This window comes from Carcharodon carcharias, chromosome 4, assembly GCF_017639515.1.
Source record: "Carcharodon carcharias isolate sCarCar2 chromosome 4, sCarCar2.pri, whole genome shotgun sequence".
NCBI lineage: Eukaryota > Metazoa > Chordata > Chondrichthyes > Lamniformes > Lamnidae > Carcharodon > Carcharodon carcharias.
In genome coordinates, this window is record NC_054470.1 from 36,636,792 (window position 1) to 36,661,616 (window position 24,825).

The following is a 24,825-nucleotide window of genomic DNA, read 5'->3' on the forward strand; positions in this document are numbered from 1 at the left end:
GAGGCTGAAATGAACATCTTATAGTCAAGTGTTATATGATCATTGCTTCCAGCTGCTGAAATCAAATGTGAATCATGTTTTGTAAAACTCTAATTGTATATGTTTTCTGATAAATCTTTGATTAGCCTCACCTAATTTATATAAAATCTTGGATTGTGTTGCAGGTGCGCCATCGCTGGTGTGAGCTGGTCATTAAACATAAATACACAGTGGCATATGGGGACTTGATAAATTTTCTGGAACAGCATCAGGTACCCTGTTTAAATATATCTAAATAAGAAATAATACAAAAATAAATCTTTTTGCAGATAAATATCTTGTTGAATTTTAAATTTCAAAAAACAGCCAGCAGTTTTAAGGATTTGACCCTCCCTCTGGGATTTTGTTTTCAAAGCATTTCCACCTCACATGCTGTGGTATTGAAACAAACACTATTAATACTCCATTAAAGCTAATTAACTGTCAAGCTTATCTATTACTATATTCGTAACCTAATACTATATTACATTTAGAAAACAATCAAATTTTAAAATTGCCAACAGTTTTGTTCATCCTGTCTTTCATTTCTTCCATTCTATCTTCCTCTCCATTTTCTGTTTTTCACATTTCACTTATGTTTTTATGATTGTATATCATCTTGAAAAATATAGTTTTGTAAAGTCAGGATTTTGTTTACCAGTTATCTTCCTCTGCCAATACACAATGGCCATTTCGGTGATGGGACACACATTGGAAAGGTTGACTTCTAACTGGCTGAAAGTGTGTTCAAAATGCTTTTATTTAATTGAGTGTGGGAACTCAAAAGCTGGATATGATGATCAGCCATGTAGTCCAAACAACGTAAGTGCCCTTCGAAGTGAAGCTGTGACAGAAACAGTTGTCAACACCATACTGCTGGGTGTGTTCTGAAGGACTAGACACTGCAAATGAATGGGCATTTGTGCAAAGCAGTTGCCAATCCTCCATTTAATTTACCCCTTTTCTGCCTATAGGGTCAACCAGCAAGGAGCTTTCTGGGGACTTAACTCCTTTGTATTTATATAGCATCTTTAATACAATAAAATGTCCTAAGATGCTTCACAGGACTGTTATTTTAAAAAAATGACACTAAGCTACGTAAGGAGATAATAGGGCAGATGACCAAAAGCTTGGTCAAAGAGTTAGGTTTTAAATAAACTTAGTTTCTGTTCTATGGTTGCATCACATTTACCTACTGGTGGACCACAGCCTTTGATCAGCTTGGATTGGTTTTTGTTTGCGTAGCCCAGGGCTCACAATTACTTTATTTTTGCAGTAATGTTATAGATTGGTATTTGTGCAAGGAAAGAATGAACTTGCATTTATATAACATCCTTTCATGTCCATAGGACATTTTAAAGCACTTTACTATAAAGGGATTTTTTTTTTGATGCTCATTCACTGTTGTTATTTACCCATAACATTTTTGTTACATGTCTTATTAAGTTGGAAGGTGGAAAACATAAAACACTAGCCCATTTCATGCAAGCTAAGACAATTAGTTAATCTTGAAGCAGAATACGAGAAGTTAATTTATCCTTTCAGACTTCAAATTTTCTCCTATAAAAATAAAAAGTCCTATATTTGGATCGTATGGAATTATAGAATTTGCAGCATAGAAACATACCAATTGGCACCTAAAGTCTTGCTATTGCTTTTGTCAACATGAGGCACCAATCAAACCTCACTCTTCTGTTCACATTCCATGCGACTCGATTAAACTGCGTGTACTGAGGTGCTGACTTGGGGGATCCAGTGATCAAAAGGAGGAAGACAAACTATGATAGTATTCTGGTAAGAGCCCTGACATAGTGATTTCAGAAGAATGGGCAAGATGGTAAAAGGCTTCAGTATACTTCAGTATATTCTTTGCTAGTAGTTAGTTAATGAGAGAATAGGATGAAAAGGACAAGCAATGAAATTTGGCCCTGAACTGACTGACAACTTCCCTCCTACTTTTTCTCCTCTGACATATCAAATATGACCTATATTCTGAGCATTTCCTTCGTAGGTAATCAGTGTGCGGGTGTGGTTCTATGGTTAGTATGGGCCATCTTCCACTTTAAGAAGAGTATGAGATGTAAGAAGTTGCAGTTGTTAAGATGATATGGAAAAATTTCCAATTGTTCTGCGTTTCATAGAGAGCACGATAACGCCCTGCAGCACTCAGTTACATTAGATGGGAGGATTCTTTTGGATAAATACATGTAAAGGTATGAGTGAATTGGCACTTGCATGTGAAAGCTGGGGATGTAAAGGTGTGATGACCTTTGATCTGGAAGCAGGAAAATTGGTAATTTCTTTTAAATGTCCTTGGAATCTGTAAATGTTTTGAAGAAGTTTGAAAAGGGCTTAAAGTTTGCATCAATTTTAAAGGGAACAATTGTAATTTTATTTGTTAATAAGAAATATTGGCCCATTGTGATGTGATGAACCTTGACCTGGAACCAGTACCAACAGGAAGGAAATAAGACAGAAGTCGGGCGGCCAGACACAAAAGGAGAACTGGAGAGTAAAGGCAATCAGCACACAGATGCAGACACAAAGACAAGGCAGACAGAGACAGAAAGATCACTAAATTTGTGTGATGATGAGTAGCCAGCAAAGCTCTACAAAAATATTGTTTTTTTTTGTTTGGCAGTAAAAAGGAAAATAGAATTCCAGAAGCTCTTTGGGGAACAATGTACAAGTGAGCTAGAAGGGACTGAATCCTAAAAAGTGGCGTGAATAGCTCAGCCAAGCGAAAGGCGTGAAAGTTTGTATCAGAGGACCAGATTGTGAATTGGGTGTTGTTGTTTAGTTGGTTGAAAAGGAACCCTGGAAAGCTACATCATCAGCACTGACGTAACCCAAGTGAGAAGGGCTGGTAGATGTGTGGCGTGCTGGGTGCTAACCATATCCAGGGACCTCGGATGGAATACATCTGCCTTTGAATGCAACTCGAGGGCTGAACCGATTGAGTTGGAAAGACTGAGAGATTGAACGTCATGCCACATTTGTGCAGGGAGTGATGTGGGTACTTGTGGTTGTGGAATATGTATCTTTGTTGTATCAACTATTTAAAGTGAAATTTACCTCTTCGTTTGAAATATTATTTGCCTGTTAATTCATGTTTAATTTACGTTGGTTCTGATTTGTGTTAAAGCAAAAGCTACAAAAGTGGAATCTTGTTGGTAGTTTCTTCATTTGGGGGCCATTCAGTAAATTTGATTATTGCTGTGTTTGGTTTCCCCACGGGGGTCCTAACAAAGGGCATCTTGCTGCCTGATAAATGTTTATGGAATGAAATGTCTTTTGGAACCAGAATGTTTTCCTACATGAGAACTCCCTATATTGGCACTTATTATGTAGATCGGCCTTTTGACATGCTCAAATTGAGAGGAAAATTGCCAGACCTTAGGGACCACCCTGACAGTCGTAAGTTTTTTAAAAAACAGTTGTAATCAAAGGAACACTGGCACAGATTTTAAAATATTACAACACAGCATTTTGAGGATCACTCAGTAGAATGCCAGTAAGAATGTACTGTCTGGAATAAGACATCTGGCTGCTTTAATATTTATTGGGTAAATATTATTGACATGAAAGATTTATGTCTGATATGAGCTCATTTTAAAACAGTCTATGAACAATTCCTCTGTGAGACAGTTGACAAAATAATTTTTCTTCTAATACAGGCACAAAACAGGAGTAGGTAGTTACACTTAGCACTCTTAATAACTAAAGAATCTAATTCACAAAGGTAAATTCATTCACTCTGAAGCTTAGGCTTAATTCTGAAAAATATTTTATCTAATCTATCCTTGCCTAGAGAGATGCTACTATTTTCTTCCTGAGAATAAATCAGCATAAATTTATGATACCACTTTTGAAAGATCAATTTTCATTGCATTGCAAAAACAGTGATATAAATGGCTTTTTTTGATTACTGCACTATACCATTTGGTCATTTATTTAGCTGCAATTGGTTATTTATTTGCAGTAACTTCCCATTTTCCACCCTGCATAAACTCGAATTCATTCAAATTCTACTGTCCATATCCTAATTTGCACCGAGTCCCATTCACCTGTGCTCACTGTTGCCAGTCTGGCAACGCCTAGATTTTGAAATTTTCATTCTTGTTTTCAAATCCCTCCATGGTCTCACCCTTCCTTATCTCTGTAACTTCCTACAGCCCTCCAATTCTGACCTCTTGCCCATCCCTGTTTTAACTGCTCTTTCATTGGTGATGGTGCCTTCAGCTGCCTAGGCCTCAGCTCTGGAATTCCCTCTCTAAACCTGTCTGTTTCGCTCTCCTCCTTTAAATTGCTTCTTAAAACTTACCTCTGAAACAGTCTTTGGTCTTTTGTCCTAATATCCTTATAAGGGTGGTGGTGACATAGTGATATTGTCACTGGACTAGTGGTCCAGAGATCCAGGTCAATGCTCTGGAGACCCAGGTTCAAATCCCGCCATGCCAGATGGTGAAATTTGAATTAAAAAAACTGGAATTAAAAGTCTGATGACCACGAAACATTGCAGATTCTCATAAGGTATAAATTGTTGTTCCCTTTACATTCGGTATTCTTGCTAATGGTCCTGATGAGTGCAAGATGAAAATCTTCGACAATAAAACTCCTGTTTCCAGCAATACTTAAATTCTGCACGACCAAACTACTATTTTAAATTTTGTTTGCATGTCTTTTGATATTATAAAGGCTATCCTCATGTATAGGCTATAATCATTCACTTCTATCTAGGTTGCACTGTTTTTTTATGTTCTTTCATGGATGGTGTCACTCACAAGGCCAGCATTTATTGCCCATTCTTAATTGTCCTTGAGAAGATGGTAGTGAGCCACCATCTTGTATATAACTGAGCGGCTTGTTAGGCCATTTACAGAGGGCAGTTAAGAGTCAGTTACGTTGCTATTGTCCTGGAGTCGTACGTATAGTCCAGACTGCTTGGGTATAGCAGATTTGCTTCTATAAAGAGTGTCAGTGAACCAGATTTGTTATATAACAATTCAATAGTCAACCTTTCATTTCATTTTTACAATTAATTTAATTCTCCAGCTATCATGGTGGCATTTGAACTCATGCCTCTAGATCATTAATCCAGTAGAATAGTGGTGTGATAAAACTGAGTGTGGCTTGCTAGCCCATTTCAGAAGGCATTTAAGAATCAACCACATTGCTGTGGATCTAGTCACATATAGGCCAGACCAGGGAATGATGGCAGATTTCCTTCCCTAAAAGGCAAGTGAACCAGATGGGTTTTTACGATAACTGTCAGTGGTTTCATGGTCACTATTACAGAGACTAGCTTTTTAGTTCCAGAATTTATTACCTGAATTTAAATTCTGCCAGCTGCAGTGGTGGGATTTGAACCTGTGTCACCAGAGCATCAGCCTGGGCCTTTGGATTACTAGTCCAGTGACATTACCACTATGCCACCACCTCCAGACAGATCACCCAGCATTGACCTAGACACTTGAAATGACAATAGCAAACTCAGGCCTGTCAACCCTACCAAATGCTCCTTACCAACATCTGGGGGCTTGTGCGAAAATTGGGAGAGCTATCCCACAAACTAGTCAAGCAACAGCCTGACATAGTCGTACTCACGGAATCATACCTTCCAGATAATGTCCCAGACACCACCATTAACATCCATAGGTATGTCCTGTCCCACCAACAGGATAAACCCACTAGAGGCTATATCGATGCTCAGTTTGGGTTCTACCAGAGCCATTCAGCTTCTGACCTCATTACAGCCTTGGTTCAAGTATAGAAAAAAGAGCTGAACTTCAGAGGTGAGAGTGGCCTTGACATCAAGACAGCATTTGGCATCAAGGAGTCCTAACAAAACTGGAGACAATGGGAATCGAGGGAAAATGCCCTGCTGGTTGGAGTCATACCTAGCACAAAGGAAAGTAGTTGTGGTTGTTGGAGGTCAATCATCTCAATCCTAGGACATCACTGCAGGCGTTCCTCAGGGTAGTGTCCTAGGCCCAACCACCTTCAGCTGCTTCATCAATGACCTGTCCTCTATCATAGGGTCAGAAGTGGTTCACTGATGATTGCACAATATTCGTCACCATTCGTGACTCCTCAGTCTGTGCCCGTGTGCAGCAAAATCTGGACAACATTCGGGCTTGGGCTGATAAGTGGCGAGTAACATTCGCGCCACACAAGTGCCAGGAAATCACCATCTCCAACAAGAGAGAATATAATCATCCCCCTTTGACATTTAATGGCATTACTATTGCTGAATCATCCACTAGCATCCTGGAGGTTACCATTGACCAGAAACTGAACTCAACCAGCCATATAAATACTGTGGCTACAAGAGCAGGCCTGAGGCTGGGAATTCTTGGGAGAGTAACTCGTCTCCTGACTCCCCAAAGCCTGTCCACCATCTACAAGGCACAAGTCAGGAATGTGATAGAATACTCTCCACTTGCCTGGATGAGTACAGTTCTAACAACAGTCAAGAAGCTCAACATCATACAGGACAAAGCAACCAACAGATTGGCACCCTATCCACCACCTTAAACATTTTTTCCCACCACCACCAATGCACAGTGTAGCATCTACAACTGCAGCAACTCACCAATGCTTCTTTAACATCACCTTTCAAACCCAAGAACTCTACCACCTAGAAGAACAATGGCAGCAGGTGCATGGAAACATCATCACCTATAAGTTCCCCTCCAAGCTACCCACCATCCTAACTTCGAAATATATTGCCGTTCCTTCGCTGTTGCTGGGTCAAAATCCTGGAACTCCCTCCCTAACAGCACTGTGGGTGTACCCACAGTCCATTTGGACTGCAGCAGTTCAAGAAGGCGGCTCATCACTACCTTTTCAAGGCAGTTATGGATGGGCAAAAAAAAATGCTGGCCTAGCCAACAATACCCAGATCACATGAAAGAATTTTTTAAAAAAAAGTAGCATAACCATTTTATTACCATATTTAGTTTGGAAGCCAGAGCTGAATTCTCTCTGTGCCTTGTGAAACAGAACTACAGTATTCCATCTCTGGGCAGTTACAGATTTGTACAACATAAAAATCAGCCATGGTAATGAAGGGTGGGATATTACAAGTATTCTATACTCTTCTATTAGATTTTTGATAATTTTACATGGTATTTTAGCTACTTGTTTGCTACATAGGTTAACTGTGATTAAAATCCAGTTGCTGAACAATGGAGCAGTGCCAAGAGTTGAAAGAAGCTAATGTACTCAGATTCAAAAAGGATGGCAATATAGATGCAGACAACTGCAGAACAATTGACCTGTCTTCATTATCATTGATCATCTGAAGTAAACATGTGTATTTAACTAGAACCATAGAATTTTACAAGACAGGAGGAGGCTTTTTGGCCTGTGCCAGATCTCTAGAAGAACTTCTGCATAGTTTCCCCAAGCATCTTCTATATCTTTTTGATGGTCCAACATATCTCAATTATTCAAAAAGCATTGTGCAAAGTCCCACATGGAAGCCTAATGGATAAGTTGAAGGCTGGGAGGTAGTTCAGGGTAAGTTTTAGAGCAAGAAACATGTTGAAGAGAAAGCAATTCTTAAGCTAGTTAAGCCGGGGGTGGGGAAAGGGGACAATTGCTAAGTAATGGTACCCAAAGGAAAATTTCTGGGACCACCATCATTTCTTATTTGGATTCTGAACTTGGCTGCAGAAACACGATACAGATACCTTAAATTTGTAGATGGTACCAAACTAGTGGGTACAAGAAGCTCACCAAGTACAAATTGAGATGGACAAAAAGGGGCAGCAGAAGGAATTTAACTTAATGTAAAGTGCTGCCTATTTGGAGGAAAACTGGACATCAATTAATCTATAAATGGTGTTAACATAGCTAAGGATGAAAATAAAATGGATTTAACTGTGTTAGTAGACTTGATATCCAACATGTGCCACTGTCAAACAGAATCAACACAGAGAAAAGAACGTTGAAGTATAAAAACTAACTGAATTAAGATAGAAAACAACAAGATATAAGAATAGTCCAATGCCATATCTCATCCCCACAAACAAATTCTAATGATTGTTAAACTTTGAATCCTGATAACGCAAAGACTCTCATCTGTTTATCAGTATGTAATTCTACTCTGTTCTTTCTATCATATTGTGTATTTTATATTTTACCTGTAATGATTGATTGTAGAACTTTCCTCAATTTGGCTCTTGGCCACAATGGATGGGCATTGATTTTTAAATAAATAAATAAACATTTGATGAATTAATTTAGGCTAAAGCCCCAGACCACACACAGTATTATTCTCTTCAGAGCAGATGTGGTTATGGGAAGATTTAATCAAGATGTTTAAAATTGTGAAGGGTGATTTTAAAGTATATAGCGAGAATCCAGATTGAAAATAATAAGCAAAAGAACCAAGGGGGAGATGAGAAATCTTTTATGCATGGAGTTGTTATGAGCTAGAATGAAATGCTTGAAATTGTAGTGGAAACAGATTCAATAGTAATGTTCAATGGGGAAATGGGTATGTAAAAACAATTGCAGAGCTGTAGGTGGGATTATTCTTTCAGAGAGACAACACAGATATAATGGCACGAATTCCAACCTTATGTTCTGGAAGATTCAATGATTTTATGATTCTATTCTGCCCCGTTCTGATCACTGAGGCACCAAAGCCAGAAATGAGAAGAGACATGAAGCTGATCCCTAGTTTGAGTGTACTAAGTTGATGAAAGAGAAGCCTTATAAAGAGGCAATTGAGAGATAATCTAGGGATAAAAGAGAAAACTGTATGGGAAAGATGACAGTGGAAAATTAGTTCAAACTAATTTACCCAAGTAGGTCAAAGAGAGGCAAATTCAGCCAGTTTAAATTTTCATCATTTCAAGTTCTTCAAATACAGAGTGGTCTCTTTTTCTCTTTATAATTTCAGTTGAATGTTTTATCCTGCCTGAATTCAGCCCCTCACCACCCCCAGGTTGCATTGTTTCCTCCCCTTGACCCATCAATGTTCCGTGTCCCTTGTCAGTTTCTTATTGTCTCTACCAGTCTCACCGCCACATTTATGCTGTCTACCACCAGCAGCTCCGCACCCCCCCCCCTCCCCCCCCCAGCCTCCATTTACGAAGGGATTCCTCCACCCATTCAACCACATCCATCTCCTCTAGCTTTTCCTCCACTCTCAGGTTTCTTCACTCCATCCAGGCTACCTCCTACCTCTTCCTCTCCCCTTTGTTTTCCTCTGCCTCACTCACATTCTGTGCTTTGTTTTCTCCTAGTCCTATCCCTCCCTATCTTCCACGATCATGCTCTATCCTCTCACATCCTCAACTCAACCTGTCTATTACAGCTTCTTCACCTATTTTCCACCTATGAACTTAGAAAGCGGCCCTTTGTATTTAAAGGTGTATTATAAACATTTTCCCTGACTTACCATCTCCGGCCCTTTCATTTTTCTTTGTGACTTTTTTTTTGTCTATGTACACTACTTGGGTTAAGCTTCAATGATTACTCATGTAAGTGGACTTCACACACCTTATGAACCAGACTGCCATTTTACATGGCGTTGCAAGCACAGAAACAGGCCATTTAGCCCACAGTTCCATGCTGATGTGGAGCACAATCCTGAGAAGTGTGAGGTGATGCATTTTGGGAGGACTAACACGGCAAGGGAATATACAATGAATGGTAGGATCCTAGAAAGTACAGAGAATCAGAGGGACCTTGGTGCACACGTCCATGGATTCCTGAAGGCAGCAGCACAGATAGATAAGGTGGTTGAGAAGACATATGAAATACTTGCCTTTATTAGTCGAGCATAGAATAAGAGCAGGGGGGTTATGTTGGAGCTGAATAAAACGCTAGTTAGCCACAGCTGGAGTACTGTGTGCAATTCTGGTTGCCACACTATAGGAAGGATGTGACTGCACTGGAGAGGGTGCAGAGGAGATTCACCAGGATGTTTCCTGGGCTGGAGCGTTTCAGTTATGAAGAGAGACAGCACAGGCTAGGGTTGTTTTCCTTAAAGCAGAGAAGGCTGATAGAGGTATACAAATACCTTTTAGAGGTATACAAAATTATGAGGGTCATAGATAGGGTAGATAGGAAGAAACTGGTAAATAGCTAATGTTATACCTATATTTAAAAAAAGATAGAATCTTGTCAGGAAACTGTAGAACAATTAACATTGCTAGTTGGAAAAATAATGCAATTCCTACTCAAGGAAAACATAGAAAAACATTAAAAATATATATTAATGAATAGTCATGAATTTCAAAATAGAAATCTTGCTTCATCAATCCCATTGAATTCTTTGAAGAGATAACAGAGAGTAGACAATGGTAATGTTGTAGATGTTATATATTCAGATTCCTAAAAGGCCCTCAATAAGGTACCTTAGACAAATGAATAACAGCATAGCATGCTGAGTTGAGGGGACAAGTAGCAGAATTGAAAGCTTGCTGGCTGCAAGACAGAAATTTGAGAGCATTTTCTAACAAATTATTAACTATGTTTAATAGAAACATAGAAAATAGGAGCAGGAGTAGGCCATTCGGCCCTTTGAGCCTGCTCTGCCATTCATTATGATCATAACTGATCATCCAACTCAATAGCCTGCTCCTGCTTTCTCCCCATATCCTTTGATCCCTTTTGCCCCAAGAGCTATATCTAACTCCTTCTTGAAAACATACAATGTTTTGACCTCAACTACTTCCTATGTTAGCGAATTCCACAGTCTCACCACTCTCTAGGTGAAGAAATTTCTCCTCATCTCAGCACTAAATGGTCCACCCTATATCCTCAGACTGTGACCCCTGGTTCTGGACTCCCCCACCATCGAGAACAGTCTTCCTGCATCCACCCTGTCTAGTCCTGTTAGAATTTTATAGATTTCTATTAGATCCCCCCGCATTCTTCTGAACTCCAGCGAATATAATCCTAACCGACTCGATCTCTCCTCATTTGTCAGCCCCGCCATCCTAGGAATCAGTCTGGTAAACCTTCGTTGCACTCCCTCTATAGCAAGAACATCCTTATTCAGATAAGAAGACCAAAACTGCACACAATATTCCAGGCGTGGATTCATCAAAGCCTTGCATAATTGCAGCAAGACATCTCTCTCCTGTACTCGAATCCTCTCGCTATGAAGGCCAACGTACCATTTGCCTTCTTTACCGCCTGCTGCATCTGCATGCTTACCTTCAGTGACTGGTGTATGAGGACACCCAGGTCTCATTGCACATTCCCCTCTCTCAATTTATAGCCATTCAGATAATAATCTGCCTTCCTGATTTTGCTACCAAAGTGGATAACCTCACATTTATCTACATTGTACTGCATCTGCCATGCATTTGCCCACTCACTCAGCTTGTCCAAATCACACGGAAGCATCACTACATCCTCCTCACAGATCACCCTCCCACCCATCTTTGTGTCATCTGCAAATTTGGAGGTATTACATTTAGTTCCCTCATCTAAATCATTAATATATATTGTGAATAGCTGGGGTCCCAGCACCGATCCCTGTCGTACCCCACTAGTCACTGCCTGCCATTCGGAAAAACACCCGTATATTCCTGCTCTTTGTCCCTGTCTGCCAACCAATTTTCTATCCATCTCAATTCACTACCCTCAATCCCATGCGCATGAATTTTACATGCTAATCTCTTATGTGGGACTTTGCCGAAAGCCTTCTGAAAGTCCAAATAAACCACATCCACTGGCTCCCCCTCATCAACTCTACTAGTTACATCCTTGAAAAATCCCAGTAGATTTGTCAAGCATGATTTCCCTTTTGTAAATCCATGATGACTGTCAGATTCTGCCACTGTTTTCTAAGTGCTCAGCTATTAAATCTTTTATAATGGACTCTAGAATTTTCCCCACTACCGACATCAGGCTGACTGGTCTATAATTCCCTGTTTTCTCTCTACCTCCCTTTTTAAATAGTGGGGTTACATTAGTTACCCTCCAATCTGTAGGAACTTTTCCAGAATCTATAGAATCTCGGAAGCTGACCACTAATGCATCCACTATTTCTAGGGCCACACCCTTAAGTACTCTGGGATGTAGATTATCAGGCCCTGGGGATTTATCGGCCTCCAATCCCATCAATTTCCCCAACACCATTTCCCTACTAATACTGATTTCTTTCAGTTCCTCCCTCTCATCAAACCCTGTGTTCCCCAACATTTCTGGTATGTTATTTGTGTCGTCCTTTGTGAACCAAAGTATGTATTTAGTTGGTCAGCCATTTCTTTGTTCCCCCATTATAAATTCCCCTGATTCTGACTGTAAGGGACCTACATTTGTCTTCACCAATCTTTTTCTCTTCACATACCTATAGAAACTTTTACAGTCAGTTTTTATGTTCCCTGCAAGCTTACTATCGTACTCTATTTTCCCCTTCTTAATCAATCCCTTGGTCCTCCTTTGCTGAATTCCAAACTGCTCCCAATCCTCACATCTGTTGTTTTTTCTGGCCAATTGGAATGCCTCTTCCTTGGATCTAATACTATCTCTAATTTCCCTTCTAAGCCATGGTTTGGCCACCTTTCCTGTTTTACTTTTGTGCCAGATAAACAATTGTTGCAGTTCACCCATGCACTCGTTGAGCATTTGCCATTGCCTATCCACTGTCATCCCTTTAAGTAACATTTCCCAATCCATCATAGTCAACTCTCACCTCATGCCATTGTTGTTTCCTTTATTAAGATTCAGGACTCTAGTCTCAGAATCAACTACATCACTGCCCATCTTGATGAAGAATTCTATCATATCATGGTCGCTCATCCCCAAGAGGCATCACACAACTAGATTGCCAGTTATTCCTTTCTCATTACACAATACCCAGTCCATGATGGTTGGTTCTGTAGTTGGTTCCTCAACGTATTGGTCCAGAAAACCATCCCGAATACACTCCAGGAATTCCTCCTCTACAGTATTATTACTAACTTGATTTGCTTAATCTATATGCAGATTAAAGTCACCCATAATTACATATGCTCCTTTATTGCATGCATCTTTAATTTCCTGTTTAATGCCATTCTCAACATCACCACTACAGTTTTGGGGTCTGTATACAAACCCCACTAACATTTTTGCCCCTTAGTGTATCTCAACTCTACCCATCCAGATTCTACATCGTCGGAGCTAATATCTATCCTCACTGTTGCATTAATTTCTTCCTTAACCAGCAATGCAACTCCACCACCTTTTCCTTTTTGTCTGCCCTTCCTAAATACTGAATACTGCTGGATGTTCAGTTCCCATCCCTGGTCACCTTGCAGCCATTTTTCTGTAATCCTGACCATATCATACCTGTTTACATCTATTTTCGCGGTTAATTCATCCTCTTTATTGCGAATGCTCCTCACATTAAGGCACAAAGCCTTAAGGCTTGTCTTTTAAACATTACTTGTCCCGTTCCCACTATTTTTCACTGAGGCCCTGTTTGACTCTTGCCCTTGATTTCTTTGCCCATTACTTTTCTTATTCCCCTTTCTGTCTTTTGTTCTTGTCCTTGATTCCCCCTCCTCTGACTCCTTGCATAGGTTCCCATCCCTGTGCCATTTTAGTTTAAGCCCTCCCCAATCACTGTAGCAAATATTCCCCCTGGGACATTAGTCCCGGTCCTGCCCAGGTGTAACTCGTCCAGTTTGTACTGGTCCCACCTCCCCCAGGACCGGTCCCAAAGTCCCAGGAATCTGAAACCCTTCCCTCATACCATCTCTTCAGCACGTATTAATCCGATATATCCTGCCATTTCTACTCTGACTAGCACATGGCACTGGTAGTAATCCTGAGATCACTACCTTTGAAGTCCTACTTTTCAACTTACTTCCTAACTCCCTATATTCTGCTTTTAGGACCTCATTCCTTTTTTACCTATGTCATTTGTACCAATAAGCACCACGATCACTGACTGTTTACCCTCCCCCTTCAGAATGTCCTGCTCTGAGACACCCTTGACCCTAGCAGCAGGGAGGCAGCATACCATCCTGGAGTCTCATTTGTGGCGACAGAAACGCCTCTCTACTCCCCTTACAATTAAATCCCCTATAACTATTCATTCCCACACTTTTTAGTCCTCCCCTGTGCAGCAGAACCAACCATGGTGCAATGAATTTGGCTGTTGCTGCTTTCCCCTGAGAGGCCATTCCCCCCAAAGCGGTATATCCGTTTTGCAGGGGATTAGCCACAGATACTTCTGGTCACATCTCTAAATTCCTTTGATAGGCACAGATTTAATCTGTGAAAGTTAGCTGTTTAGAGTGACAGAAATGGGAAATGGGGTCCAGTAAAGATTTGAAGAAGTGTTGGGACCACTGTTGTTCATATTAACAATTTAGATTTTGAAATTGAACCATAATTCTGAAATTTGTAAACAACACCAAATTTTGGTGGATGCAAATTACAGATCAACATTCATAAACTTACAGAGTGTCATGTTTGCTTTTTTATGGCCTATTTCTGTGCTGTATATCTTATGTAACCCCATCAGCATGTCCTATTTTTCCCTCATATTTACCTAGCTTCATCTTATCTGCATTTATGCTGTAAAAACAAAGTGCTGGAAATATTCAGCTGGTCTGGCAGCATCTGTAGAGCAAGAAACAGAGTTAATATTTCAACTTGAATATGTCACTTCTTCAGAACTGAAGGAAGGTAGAAATATGATGAGTTTTATGCCATTAAAAGGGGGGGGGGAGGAGTACAAGAACAAGAGGGAAGGCCTGGGAGAGGAGAGAGAATGGGAAAGATTAAATGACAACTATGTCATGGACAAAAGGCAAAGGGAGTGGTAATAGTTGTAGTGAAGAAGCAAAGCATTGGTCCAGAGCAGGTGTGAATGGCAGAATAATGAACAGCTCGCTCTGAAAAACATGAAAACATTCAGACCAGCACATGGGGGAAAAAAACAATCAAAATGGGGGATAGTGTTCATGATCTGAAATTGTTGGACTCGATGTAGAACCCAGAAGACTGTAAAGTGCTATATCGGCAGATAAGATGCTGTTCCTCGAGCTTGCGTTGAAATTCTTTGGAACACTGTAGCAGGCCGCGGACAGAAATGCGAGTGTGAGAGCAAGGTGGTAAATTAAAATGACAAGCAATTGGAAGCTCAGGATTCATGCTTGCAGACCGAGCAGAGGGGTTCCTCATAACAGTTACTCAATCTGCATTTGTTCTCCCCAGTGTAGAGGAGATTGCTTTGTGAGCAGTGAATACAATATACTAAATTGAAAGAAGTACAAGTAAATCGCTGATTCACCTGGAAGGAGTGTTTGGGGCCTTGGACAGTGAGAAGAGAGGACATAAAAGGGCAAATGTTGCACCTTCTCCAATTGCACAGGAAGGAGTCAAGGTGTTGAGGATGATTGAGGAATTGACCATGGTGTTGCAGAGAGAATAGTCGCTTTGGAATGTTTACAGGGAGGGAAAGGTGTGTTTGGTGATGGCATCGTACTGGAGATGGCAGAAATGGTAGAGGATGGTCCTTTGAATGTGGAGGCTAGTGGGTTGGAAAGTGAGAACAAGAGGAACCCTATTGTGGTTCAGTGAGGGCTGGGAAGGAGTGAGAGCAGAGATGCAGGAAATGGGTCAGACTTAATTGAGGGCCCTGTCAACCACAGTTGTGGGAGATTTTTCAGTTGAGGAAAAAGGAAGACATATCTGAATTGCTGTCCTGGAACAGATGCGATGGAGACAGAGAAACTGGGAGAATGGAACAGAGTCCTTACAGGAGGCAGAGTGTGAGGAAGTGTAGTTGAGGTAGCTGTGGGGGTTGGTGGGCTTATAATGAATATTACTTGACAGCCAATCCATAGAAATGGAGATAGAGAAGATGAGGAATGAAAGGGAAGTGTTGGAGATGGACCCTGTGAAGGTAAGGGGAGGGTGGAAATTGGAAGCAAAGTTGATTAAGTTTCCAGTTCCGGGTGAGAGTAGGAAACGACACCAATACAGTCATCAATGTACTGGAAAAAGAGTTGGGGAGGGGGCCTGAGTAGCACTGGAGCAAGAAATGTTCCATATACCTCACAAAAAGAGAGGCATAACTAGGGGGAAGTGAGACAAATTAAAGGAGAAATTGTCCAAGGAGAAAGCAGTTCCATGCAGAGGAGGGTGGTGATGGGTGAGGACTGTTTAGGCCTTTGTTCAAGGCAGAAGAGTCCTTGGTGGGGAATGGAGGTGTAAAGAAATTGGACGTCCATAGTAAAGAGGAGGCAGTTAGGGCCAGGAATTTGTTGACATGACATAAGGCATCAGAAAAGCCTGGGATTTAGGTGGCAAGAGACTGGACAAGGAGAGAAAATAATGGCATCAAGATAAGAAGAAATTAGCTCAGTGAGGTAGGAACAGGCTGAAACGATGGGTCAACCAGGACAGTCCTGTTTATGCTAGGAAGGAGGTGGAAGTGGGCTCTTTTGAGGTTGTGAAACTTTGAGGTGGGAAGCTGTGGAGGGAAGATCTCCAGAGGAGATGAGGTTAGTCACAGCCCTGGAAACAATAGCTTGATATTTGGCGGTGGGGTCATGGTCCAGGGGGAGGTAGGATGAAGCGTTTGAGAGTTGGCGCTCAACTTCTGCAAGGTAGAGGTCGGTACACCAGACAACAACAGCACCACCCATATCGTAGGTTTGATAACAATGTCAGGATTAGGCCTGAGAGAACAGAGTGCAGCAAATTCAAAGGGAGACTGGTTAGAGTGAGTTGGGGGGAGCAGAGAACTTAAGATGGCAGATGTGTTGCTGTCAGCTCTTAATGAAAAGACCAAGTACAGGAGGTGTAACACCTGCCCTTTTACCTCCTCTTCCCTCACTGCCCAACATCCCAAACACTCGTTCCAGGTGAAGCAGTGATTTACTTGTACTTCTTTCAATTTAGTATACTGTACTCACTGCTTACAATGCGATCTGCTCTACATTGGGGAGACTAAACACAGATTGGGTGACCTCTGCTCAGTCCGCAAGCATCATCCCAATTCTCTGGTTGCTTACCATTTTAATTCGCCACCTTACTCTCTCACCCACATTTCTGTCCTTGGCCTTCTGCAGTGTTCCAATGAAACTCAACGCAAGCTCAAGGAACAGCAACTTATCTTCCGATTTATGGTCTTCTGGATTCAACATTAAGTTTCAAATCATGAACTCTCCCCCATTTTGATTCCTTTTTTTTGCCATGTGCAGTCTGAATCTTGATTTTCATGTTTTTGCTTTCAGACGGAGCTGTTCATTATTCTGCCATTTACACTTACTCCGGATAAATAATTTGTTTCTTTAATACAACCATTACCACTCCTTTGCCTTTTGTTCCATGACACATTTGGCATTTAATCTCTCATGCCCTCTACCCTATCCCAGGTCTTCCCTTTTCTTTTGTTCTTGCTCCTCTCCTCCCTTTCAACAGCATGTAACCCATCATATTTCTACCTTCCTTCAGTTCTGAAGAAGTCTTATTCAACTCAAAGCATTAACTCTGTTTCTCTCTCTACAGATGCTGCCAGACCTGCTGAGTATTTCCAGCACTTCTTGTTTTTATTTCAGATTTCCAGCATCAGCAATATTTTTTTAACTGCTGTTTTTATTTAACTGCTCTTTTTGGTGGCGAGTTCCACATTCTATCTCTTGCTGCTGCTCCTACTGGGAGATCAACCATCATTGTAAGTTATACTCGTCTGTCTTGCACTATCCCCACTGTGGCTCATTTGCAGCCACTCTGTGATGTTGATCATCCAATTGCACCTAGGCTGACCCCTCCTTCTGCTGCCCTGCACTTTGCCCTCTAGAAGAGATCTCTTAGCTTTTCAGCTTAGATCAAATGGTAAAAATACTGATTTTTTTCTTCTCTAGATGTCACTTTTTAAAGTTATTTTTGTTCTTAAAATTTCAAGCACCTCTTTTGGTCTCATAGTCGGTTATGGAATTTTTAGCATATGTCTGAGCATCCACATTTCGAAGGCCTCTATTTTCTTCCATGGACCTCAATTTATTGCCCAGGTTTCTGAGGCATACAGGAAAGTAGATAGAATGTAGCATCTTATGAGTTTTTTTACTTGTTACAATTTTGAGTTTTCTTGTTGTAAACATTTCTTTCAACTTCATAAAATTACTTCAGGCTGTCTTTATCCTCCTTCTAATTTTGGTATTGCATCTACCATCTTCTGTTATCATTTGTCCTAAATAGACAAACTTAACTACTTGTTCCAGTATAACACCATTCACTTTAATCTTCACTCTAGTTTCTTCCAATGTATTCCTTCTGACTATCATTGTTTTTGTCTTTTTATTTTTCATACTGAATCCATATTCGAAACTTCTACATTTTACTTGATCTACGATATTTTGTAGGGCCACTTCTGATTTTGCGTGTAGAGCTGTGTTGTCAGCGTACCGCAAGTTTATGTTCTTGCCTCCAATTCTTATCCCTGGAAATCCACCTAATTCTCTGACTGTTTGTTCTGTATACAGATTGAATAATTTTGGCAGCAGTACACAGCCTTGTCGTACTCCTCACTTGAAACATATCTGATTGTCCACCTTCTGGCTTGATGCTTGTTATTTGGTCCCAGTATAGCATCTGGATAAATCTCACATCTTTACTGTCAATGTCACATTTCAGCAGCACGTCCATTAGCTTTTGGTGACAAGCACAATCGAAAGCTATTTCATAGTCTATGAAGCATATATATGTTCTTGTTTACTTTTGGATATTTATCAAAGGTTGTTCTTAGGTTAAATGTTCCCTTTCTTGTTCCTACTCCAGGTCTAAATCCCAACTGCATTTCACCAATTTCTGCTTCAAATATGTTATTATTTATTTCTATTATGATTTTCAAGATCACTTTAATGAGACAACTTGTTAAGCTTTTAGTTCTAAATTGATTGCAGTCCATTGCTTTAGGTTTCTTAGGTAACTTAATGAATAATGAGTGTCTCAAGTCACTTGGAATGTATCCTTTGGTATCAATTTGATCACAAATTTCCATTACCAGTTCTCACATTCTAACTAACCCCTGGGTAAAGGTATTTCTCTTGAATTCCCTGATGAATTTATTAGGACGGTCTTATAATTAAGGATCTTACTTTCAGTTCCTTCACAAGTGGAAACATTTTCTTTATGTCTGCCTTATCAAACTCTTTTATAGCCATATGGACCCCTATCAGATCAGCCCTCAATTTTCTCTTTTCTAGAGAAAAGAGCCCTAGCCTGTTGAATCTTCCCCAGTAAGTACAAACATCTTTGTTCTGGTATCATCCTAGTATATCTTTTTGTACTTTGCCGTCCTTGCCTGGTCTGACCTACATGTGACTCCAGACCCACAGCAATGTGGTTGACTCTTAACCTCCCTCTGAAATGGCCTAGTAAGCCACTCAGTTCAGGGGCAATTAGGGATGGGCAACAAATGTTGGCCTTGACAGTAATGCCCACATGCCATGAAAGAATTTTAAAAATTGCTCACCTAAAGATATCCCTTCCACCTGCCCAGCATCATTCCTTGCTTAAGTTCTCGTGAATGCATTTTAAGAATTTTGCATCCTCCATATCTTACACGCTGAGTTAATCCCAGTTAATATTAGGGTAGTTGAAATCCATCAAATTACAGCCTTGTTGTTTCTTGGTTTCTCAGCAGTTTGCTTACACATTTGTTTTTCTGTCTCCCTCTGACTGTGTGGGGGTCTATGGTATACCTCAACAGGGTAATTTCCCCATTGTTGTTCTTCAGTTCAATCCATATGGCTTTATTTAATGCCCCTTCTAGCATATCGTCCCTCCTCCCAACTGTGATGACTTCTTTAGCCAATAATGCAAACCCCCTCTCTTTTTATCCTTCTGTCCAACCTGTCTGAAAACCCTGTAACAGGAAAGTTGAGCAAGCAAGCCATTCCTGCCCTTCTTTAAACCATGTTTCTATAATAGCTATGATATCAAACTTCTTATTTACTAAACTCCCTGCATTGAAGGACATTCCACTTATCATTAAGCAACTTCTTTGTTGTCTATTTTCTAGCATTTGTTTCCTTGACCTGCCATGTTCACTCATTAATTTTCTGCCTTCTATTTCCAACTTTGCTTCTCTCTTTTCTGAATTTACACTCAGGTTCCCATTCCTCTGCCAAACTAGTTTAAACCCTTCCCAACAGCATTAACAAATCTGCCAGCCACATTATTGACCCCAACCCCATTGACGGCAACCTGTTTGAGTTGTACAAGTCTCACCTCTCCCAAAACTGCCCTGAATGCTCCAGGATTCTAAAGTCGTCACCCCTGTGCTATCTCTCTAGCTGTGCATTCAGCTGTACTATCCAATTTCTGTACTCATTAGCACTTGGCACTGGAAGTAGTCCAGAGAATACAACCTTTGAGGTCCTATTTTTGAATTTACTTCCTAGTTCCATAAAAATCTTCCTGCGGGATCTCATCCCTCTTTCTACCAATGTCATTGGTACCAATATGACACTGAGTGCTTTTGAATGAGGAACCCCACCTCTAGGAGTCTGCAAACTCACCAGCGTTTGCTTGTCATGCTCCCCACACAGTGAGACACCCCAGCTGCCACTGGGTGAATGGCAGCAGTGATGGGATGCGACCCTTAAGTGCGCACTGATTGGCCACTTAAGGGCCTCAATTGGCAGTGGGGCAGGAAGGCCATTTATGGCCCTCCCTGCCCCAGGTTTAATCGGGGTGGTGACAGGAAAGTGGGGGGGTCACCTGCCGCCACCCTCCCACGCAATTAAATGCCTCCACCACCAGACTCACCACAAAGGAGGGCACAAGATTCTGCCGTATATAATTTAAAGGCTTTTGATAAGGTACCGTATCATCGACTCATGACTAAGATCAGAAAATGTGGATCAGCGGACAAGTAGCAGAATGGATAGCAAACTGATGACGAAATAGAAATGAGTAGGTGTTAAAGACAGCTCCTCAGATTGGCAAAGATAGGATGTGGTGTTCCACAAGGATCAGTGCTGGGACCACTGTTGTTTACCATTTACATAAGCAATTTGGCTCCAGGATTCGTAGTTACAAGTTCAAAATCAGGGGGGTATAGTTAATAGATGAGAACTGTGACAAAAACAGACAAAGACATTTTGACCCAGTGACATTGAAGGAATGGCGATGTAGTTCCAAGTCAGGATGTGTGTGACTTGGAGGGGAACTTGCAAGTGGTCGTGTTCCCATGCATCTGCTTCCCTTGTCCTTCTAGGTGAATGAGGTCGCAGGTTTGGAAAGTGTTGTCAAAGGAGCCATGGTGAGTTGTTGCAGTGCATCTTACAGATGTTACACACTGCTGCCACTGTGCATCGGTGGTGAAGGGAATGAATGTTTAAGGTGGGGGTGTGGTGTCAATCAAGTGGGCTTTGACCTAGATGGTATCGAGCTATGAGTGTTGTTGGAGCTGCATTCATTCAGGCAAGTGAAGAGTATTCCATCACACTCCTGACTTGTGTCTCGTAGTTAGTGAATAGGCTTTAGGGAGTCAGGAGGTGAGGTACCTTCCGCAGAATTCTCAGCCTCTGACCTGCTCTTGTAGCCACAGTATTCATATGGCTGGTGCAGTTTTGTTTCTTATCAGCTCCCAGGATATTGATAGTGGGGTATTCAGCGATGATAGATTCATTGAACGTCATGGAGAGATGGTTAGATTCTCTGTTGTTGGAAATGGTCATTTCCTGACACTTGTCTGGCTTGTATGTTACTTGCCACTTATCAACCCAAGCCTGAATATTGTCCAGGTCTTGCTGCATATGGGCACAGACTGCGTCAGTATCTGAGAGTCACAAATGGTTCTGAACATTGCGCAACCCTCAGCAACCATCTCTACTTCTGACCTAACAATGGAAGGAAGGCCATTGATGAACAGCCTAAGATGGTTGGGCCTAGGACACTACCCTGAGGAACTCTTGCAATGATGTCCTGGGACTGAGATGATTGACCTCCAACAACCACAACCACCTTAATTTGTGCTTGGCATGACTCCATCTAGCAGGGAGTTTTCCTCCTATTCCTAGTGACTCCAGTTTTGTTAGGGCTCCTTGATGCCACACTAGGTCAATTTTTTAAAAATTCATTTATGGGATGTGGGCTTTGCTGGCTGGACCAGCATTTATTGGCCATCAAATGTTGCCTTGATGTCAAGGGCAGTCACTTGTACGTCTTCTTTTGAGTTCAGTTCTTTTATCTATGTTTGGACCAATGCTGTAGTGAGGTCAGGAGCTGAGTGGCCTGGCAGAACCCAAACTGAGCAAGTGATCAGATGTAAACGTTGAGATAGGGTTTTAAGATAAGGAACTGGAATAATTAGATTGTGTTTTTAAAAAATTAGGTAGATATCGAGACAAAGTAATGATTTAATACTACTGCCATTTTACTTGTAAGTTCCTGCCCACTATTTAGGTAAACATAGTAAATCCCAGGGGCCTAACAGAAAACACTGGAAACTGAATTTGTTTTATTGGGATATATTACAAATTGTCACAACAGGAACTAAATCTTGGATGTAAATGAAAATCTTGTATAACATATATTTGTGTAACTTAGTGAAACCGCTAACGTGCTATGAGCAGCAAAAAGGAATCCAATAAAAAAGAATAATAGATGGAGCTCTCTGTTTCATCTTGGGTTCGGAATCTAAACGGGGTTTCTTTAGGGTTTGCCTGTTACGCAGAGGATGCTACCATAGACTGTTATTTGTAAAAACCATTCTTGTTTATTTACAGGTCTATATACATATGCATATACATACCTATATACACTACACAAGATTGGACTTCTGCTTCCCACCAGAGCTCAGGCTCTTAACCATGTGACATTACATCATAGTTACACTAGTATCAGGTGCTCCTGATGTTAACATTTCACACTACACTGCCTCCCTGCTGTCCCTGTGCTCCATGCAGCAACTTCTCAATAAAAAGAGAGAGTTTTGCAGGAGAAGACATTGGATGGGATGGTTGGGCGGGGCAATTGATAGGTATAGAGGTTAAAGTCCTAGTACTGGAGAGGGGCACATGTGCTGCTGAGACATTGTAGAAAAAGCATAATGGCATTACCATTACTGGTGTTGATGTCCACACCAGCAGACTCATAAATCACCATAAATGTGAGAGGGAGAGGATCATGGAAATAAATAGGAAAAAAGAATTAAATTATTAAAGTTTATCTGAAGTATGTTGCCACCTTGGCACCCAGGCTAGAGACCTGGCAAGTCAACATTGGCAGCTACAAGACTACATTTGTAGGGGACAAAGCTTGAGGGACCTAATCAGAGGTAGGTTCAATCAGTAGAAAAAATAAGACAGGAAAGATGTGATTGTAACAGAAATATGTGATAAACATGAGTGCCGTAACTAATAAATAACGAGATGTGCACACTGACACAAGTATATATGCTGTATAGGTAGCTATATATTTATTTCACAACCTGGTTTAAATATTTCAGTGTGGCCCATGATTAAATGGTTCAATGTGACCTGGGTTTAAACGTTGAAAGTATACGCATATGTAGACCTTTTGTGTGAGTTTCATTTAGTCAATTCTGTATTTGCAATAAAAAAGAGGTCGCAATAAATCAGTTTATTTTGTACTTTGGATTTTGACAGTTTTAAAGTCCAGTTCCAAAAAGGAAACTATGCCACTGCATTCCTAAAGCTCTAATCAGCAATGAGTGAAAGAAATCATAACTATGTTCTATATCAGATCAAAAACTCTTGAAAGAGTTGTGCAATACAATTTTAATCATACTGAGTATCAAAAGGAAAACATAAACTTGCAGTGCAAGAGTTCAGACATGTCCAGCACTATACTAAATCAGTAATTACACTGATTAGATTGCATGCAAAAGAGGGAACTTTTTTTTTACAGAGCCAGAGCTTTACAATTTAACTTTTGGCAAATTACACACTAATATGGAGATAGCTTTACAAAAGTAATGTGTCATTTCTCCTAGGCAATGGGAGTCTATCTCTATGGGGAGTTGATGGTTAATGAAGATGCTAGGCAGCAACAGCTGGTTCATAGGTGCTTCATCAAGCTTCAAGAAGAGATGGACCCATCCTTACAGAAGGTGGTAGCTGAAATGATATTCTAGCCAAGCGAAAACCAAAGAGGTAATTCCACAAAGGCATTCTAGAGCATTCCTTGGGTTGAAGAGATTTAAAGGTAAAGGAAATATACTAGTTGTTCTACTGTATTAATTTAGGGATATATAAATTGTCATTTTACTGTAACCCAATCTGGAATTGAATTGGTTGCATTTGTCATTTCAATGTTAATTTTTTTTCAAACCAGAATAAATTAGAGTGCCATTATGTTTTGTTTACATGTTAATATGAATATGTAATAGTTTGGAAATGAGCAAACTTTGCTTAGAAGTTTAAAAAAACTACTTAGTCAGAAATATCTTCTAAAAAAAACTCATAAGTTGAACTGTGCCATTTCATTTAATGTTGTCATATTTCATTGAGCCCCAAACCAGATGGGGTAGCAAAGAGGCTGTGTAGTGGGCAGGATAATGACTTGAGTTCTGATATTTACTGCTGATGAAAATTAATTGAAGACCTTAATTACCAATGTCCCCATGCTGTTAAATAATAAATGAGGAGAAACGCCTGGCTTAAATATTTCTGCACAGCACATGCAGAACAACAACCCTCATTTCAATTGCCTTTAGATAATGTCTTTAATGCAGGTTCAAATTTACATAAAATTGTGTCTTAATTTTTGAAGCAATTTCAGAATAATTCATCAAGCAAAGCAGGTTCGCTCTAAGTTGAAAGAGATCAATCAGTGATAGGGAATTCACTGGGATAAAATGTT

General features: G+C 40.5%; 1 protein-coding gene across 11 annotated transcripts in view; it reads left to right on the forward strand.

Annotated features, from left to right (window-relative positions):
• The window catches only part of LOC121277249 (aminopeptidase O (putative)), a 347,848-nt gene that overhangs the window by 309,554 nt on the left and 13,469 nt on the right, over window positions 1-24,825 (forward strand). For 9 of the 11 annotated variants that reach the window (XM_041186479.1, XM_041186480.1, XM_041186478.1 and 6 more), the window contains 2 exons: window positions 165-251; window positions 23,957-24,116. In XM_041186479.1, coding sequence (XP_041042413.1) covers window positions 165-251; window positions 23,957-24,097 — 228 coding nt within the window. In that variant the 3' untranslated portion in view covers window positions 24,098-24,116. Of the gene's footprint in view, window positions 1-164; window positions 252-23,956; window positions 24,169-24,825 lie in introns of all 11 variants that reach the window. The other 2 variants (XR_005942838.1, XR_005942839.1) reach the window with 1 other exon arrangement.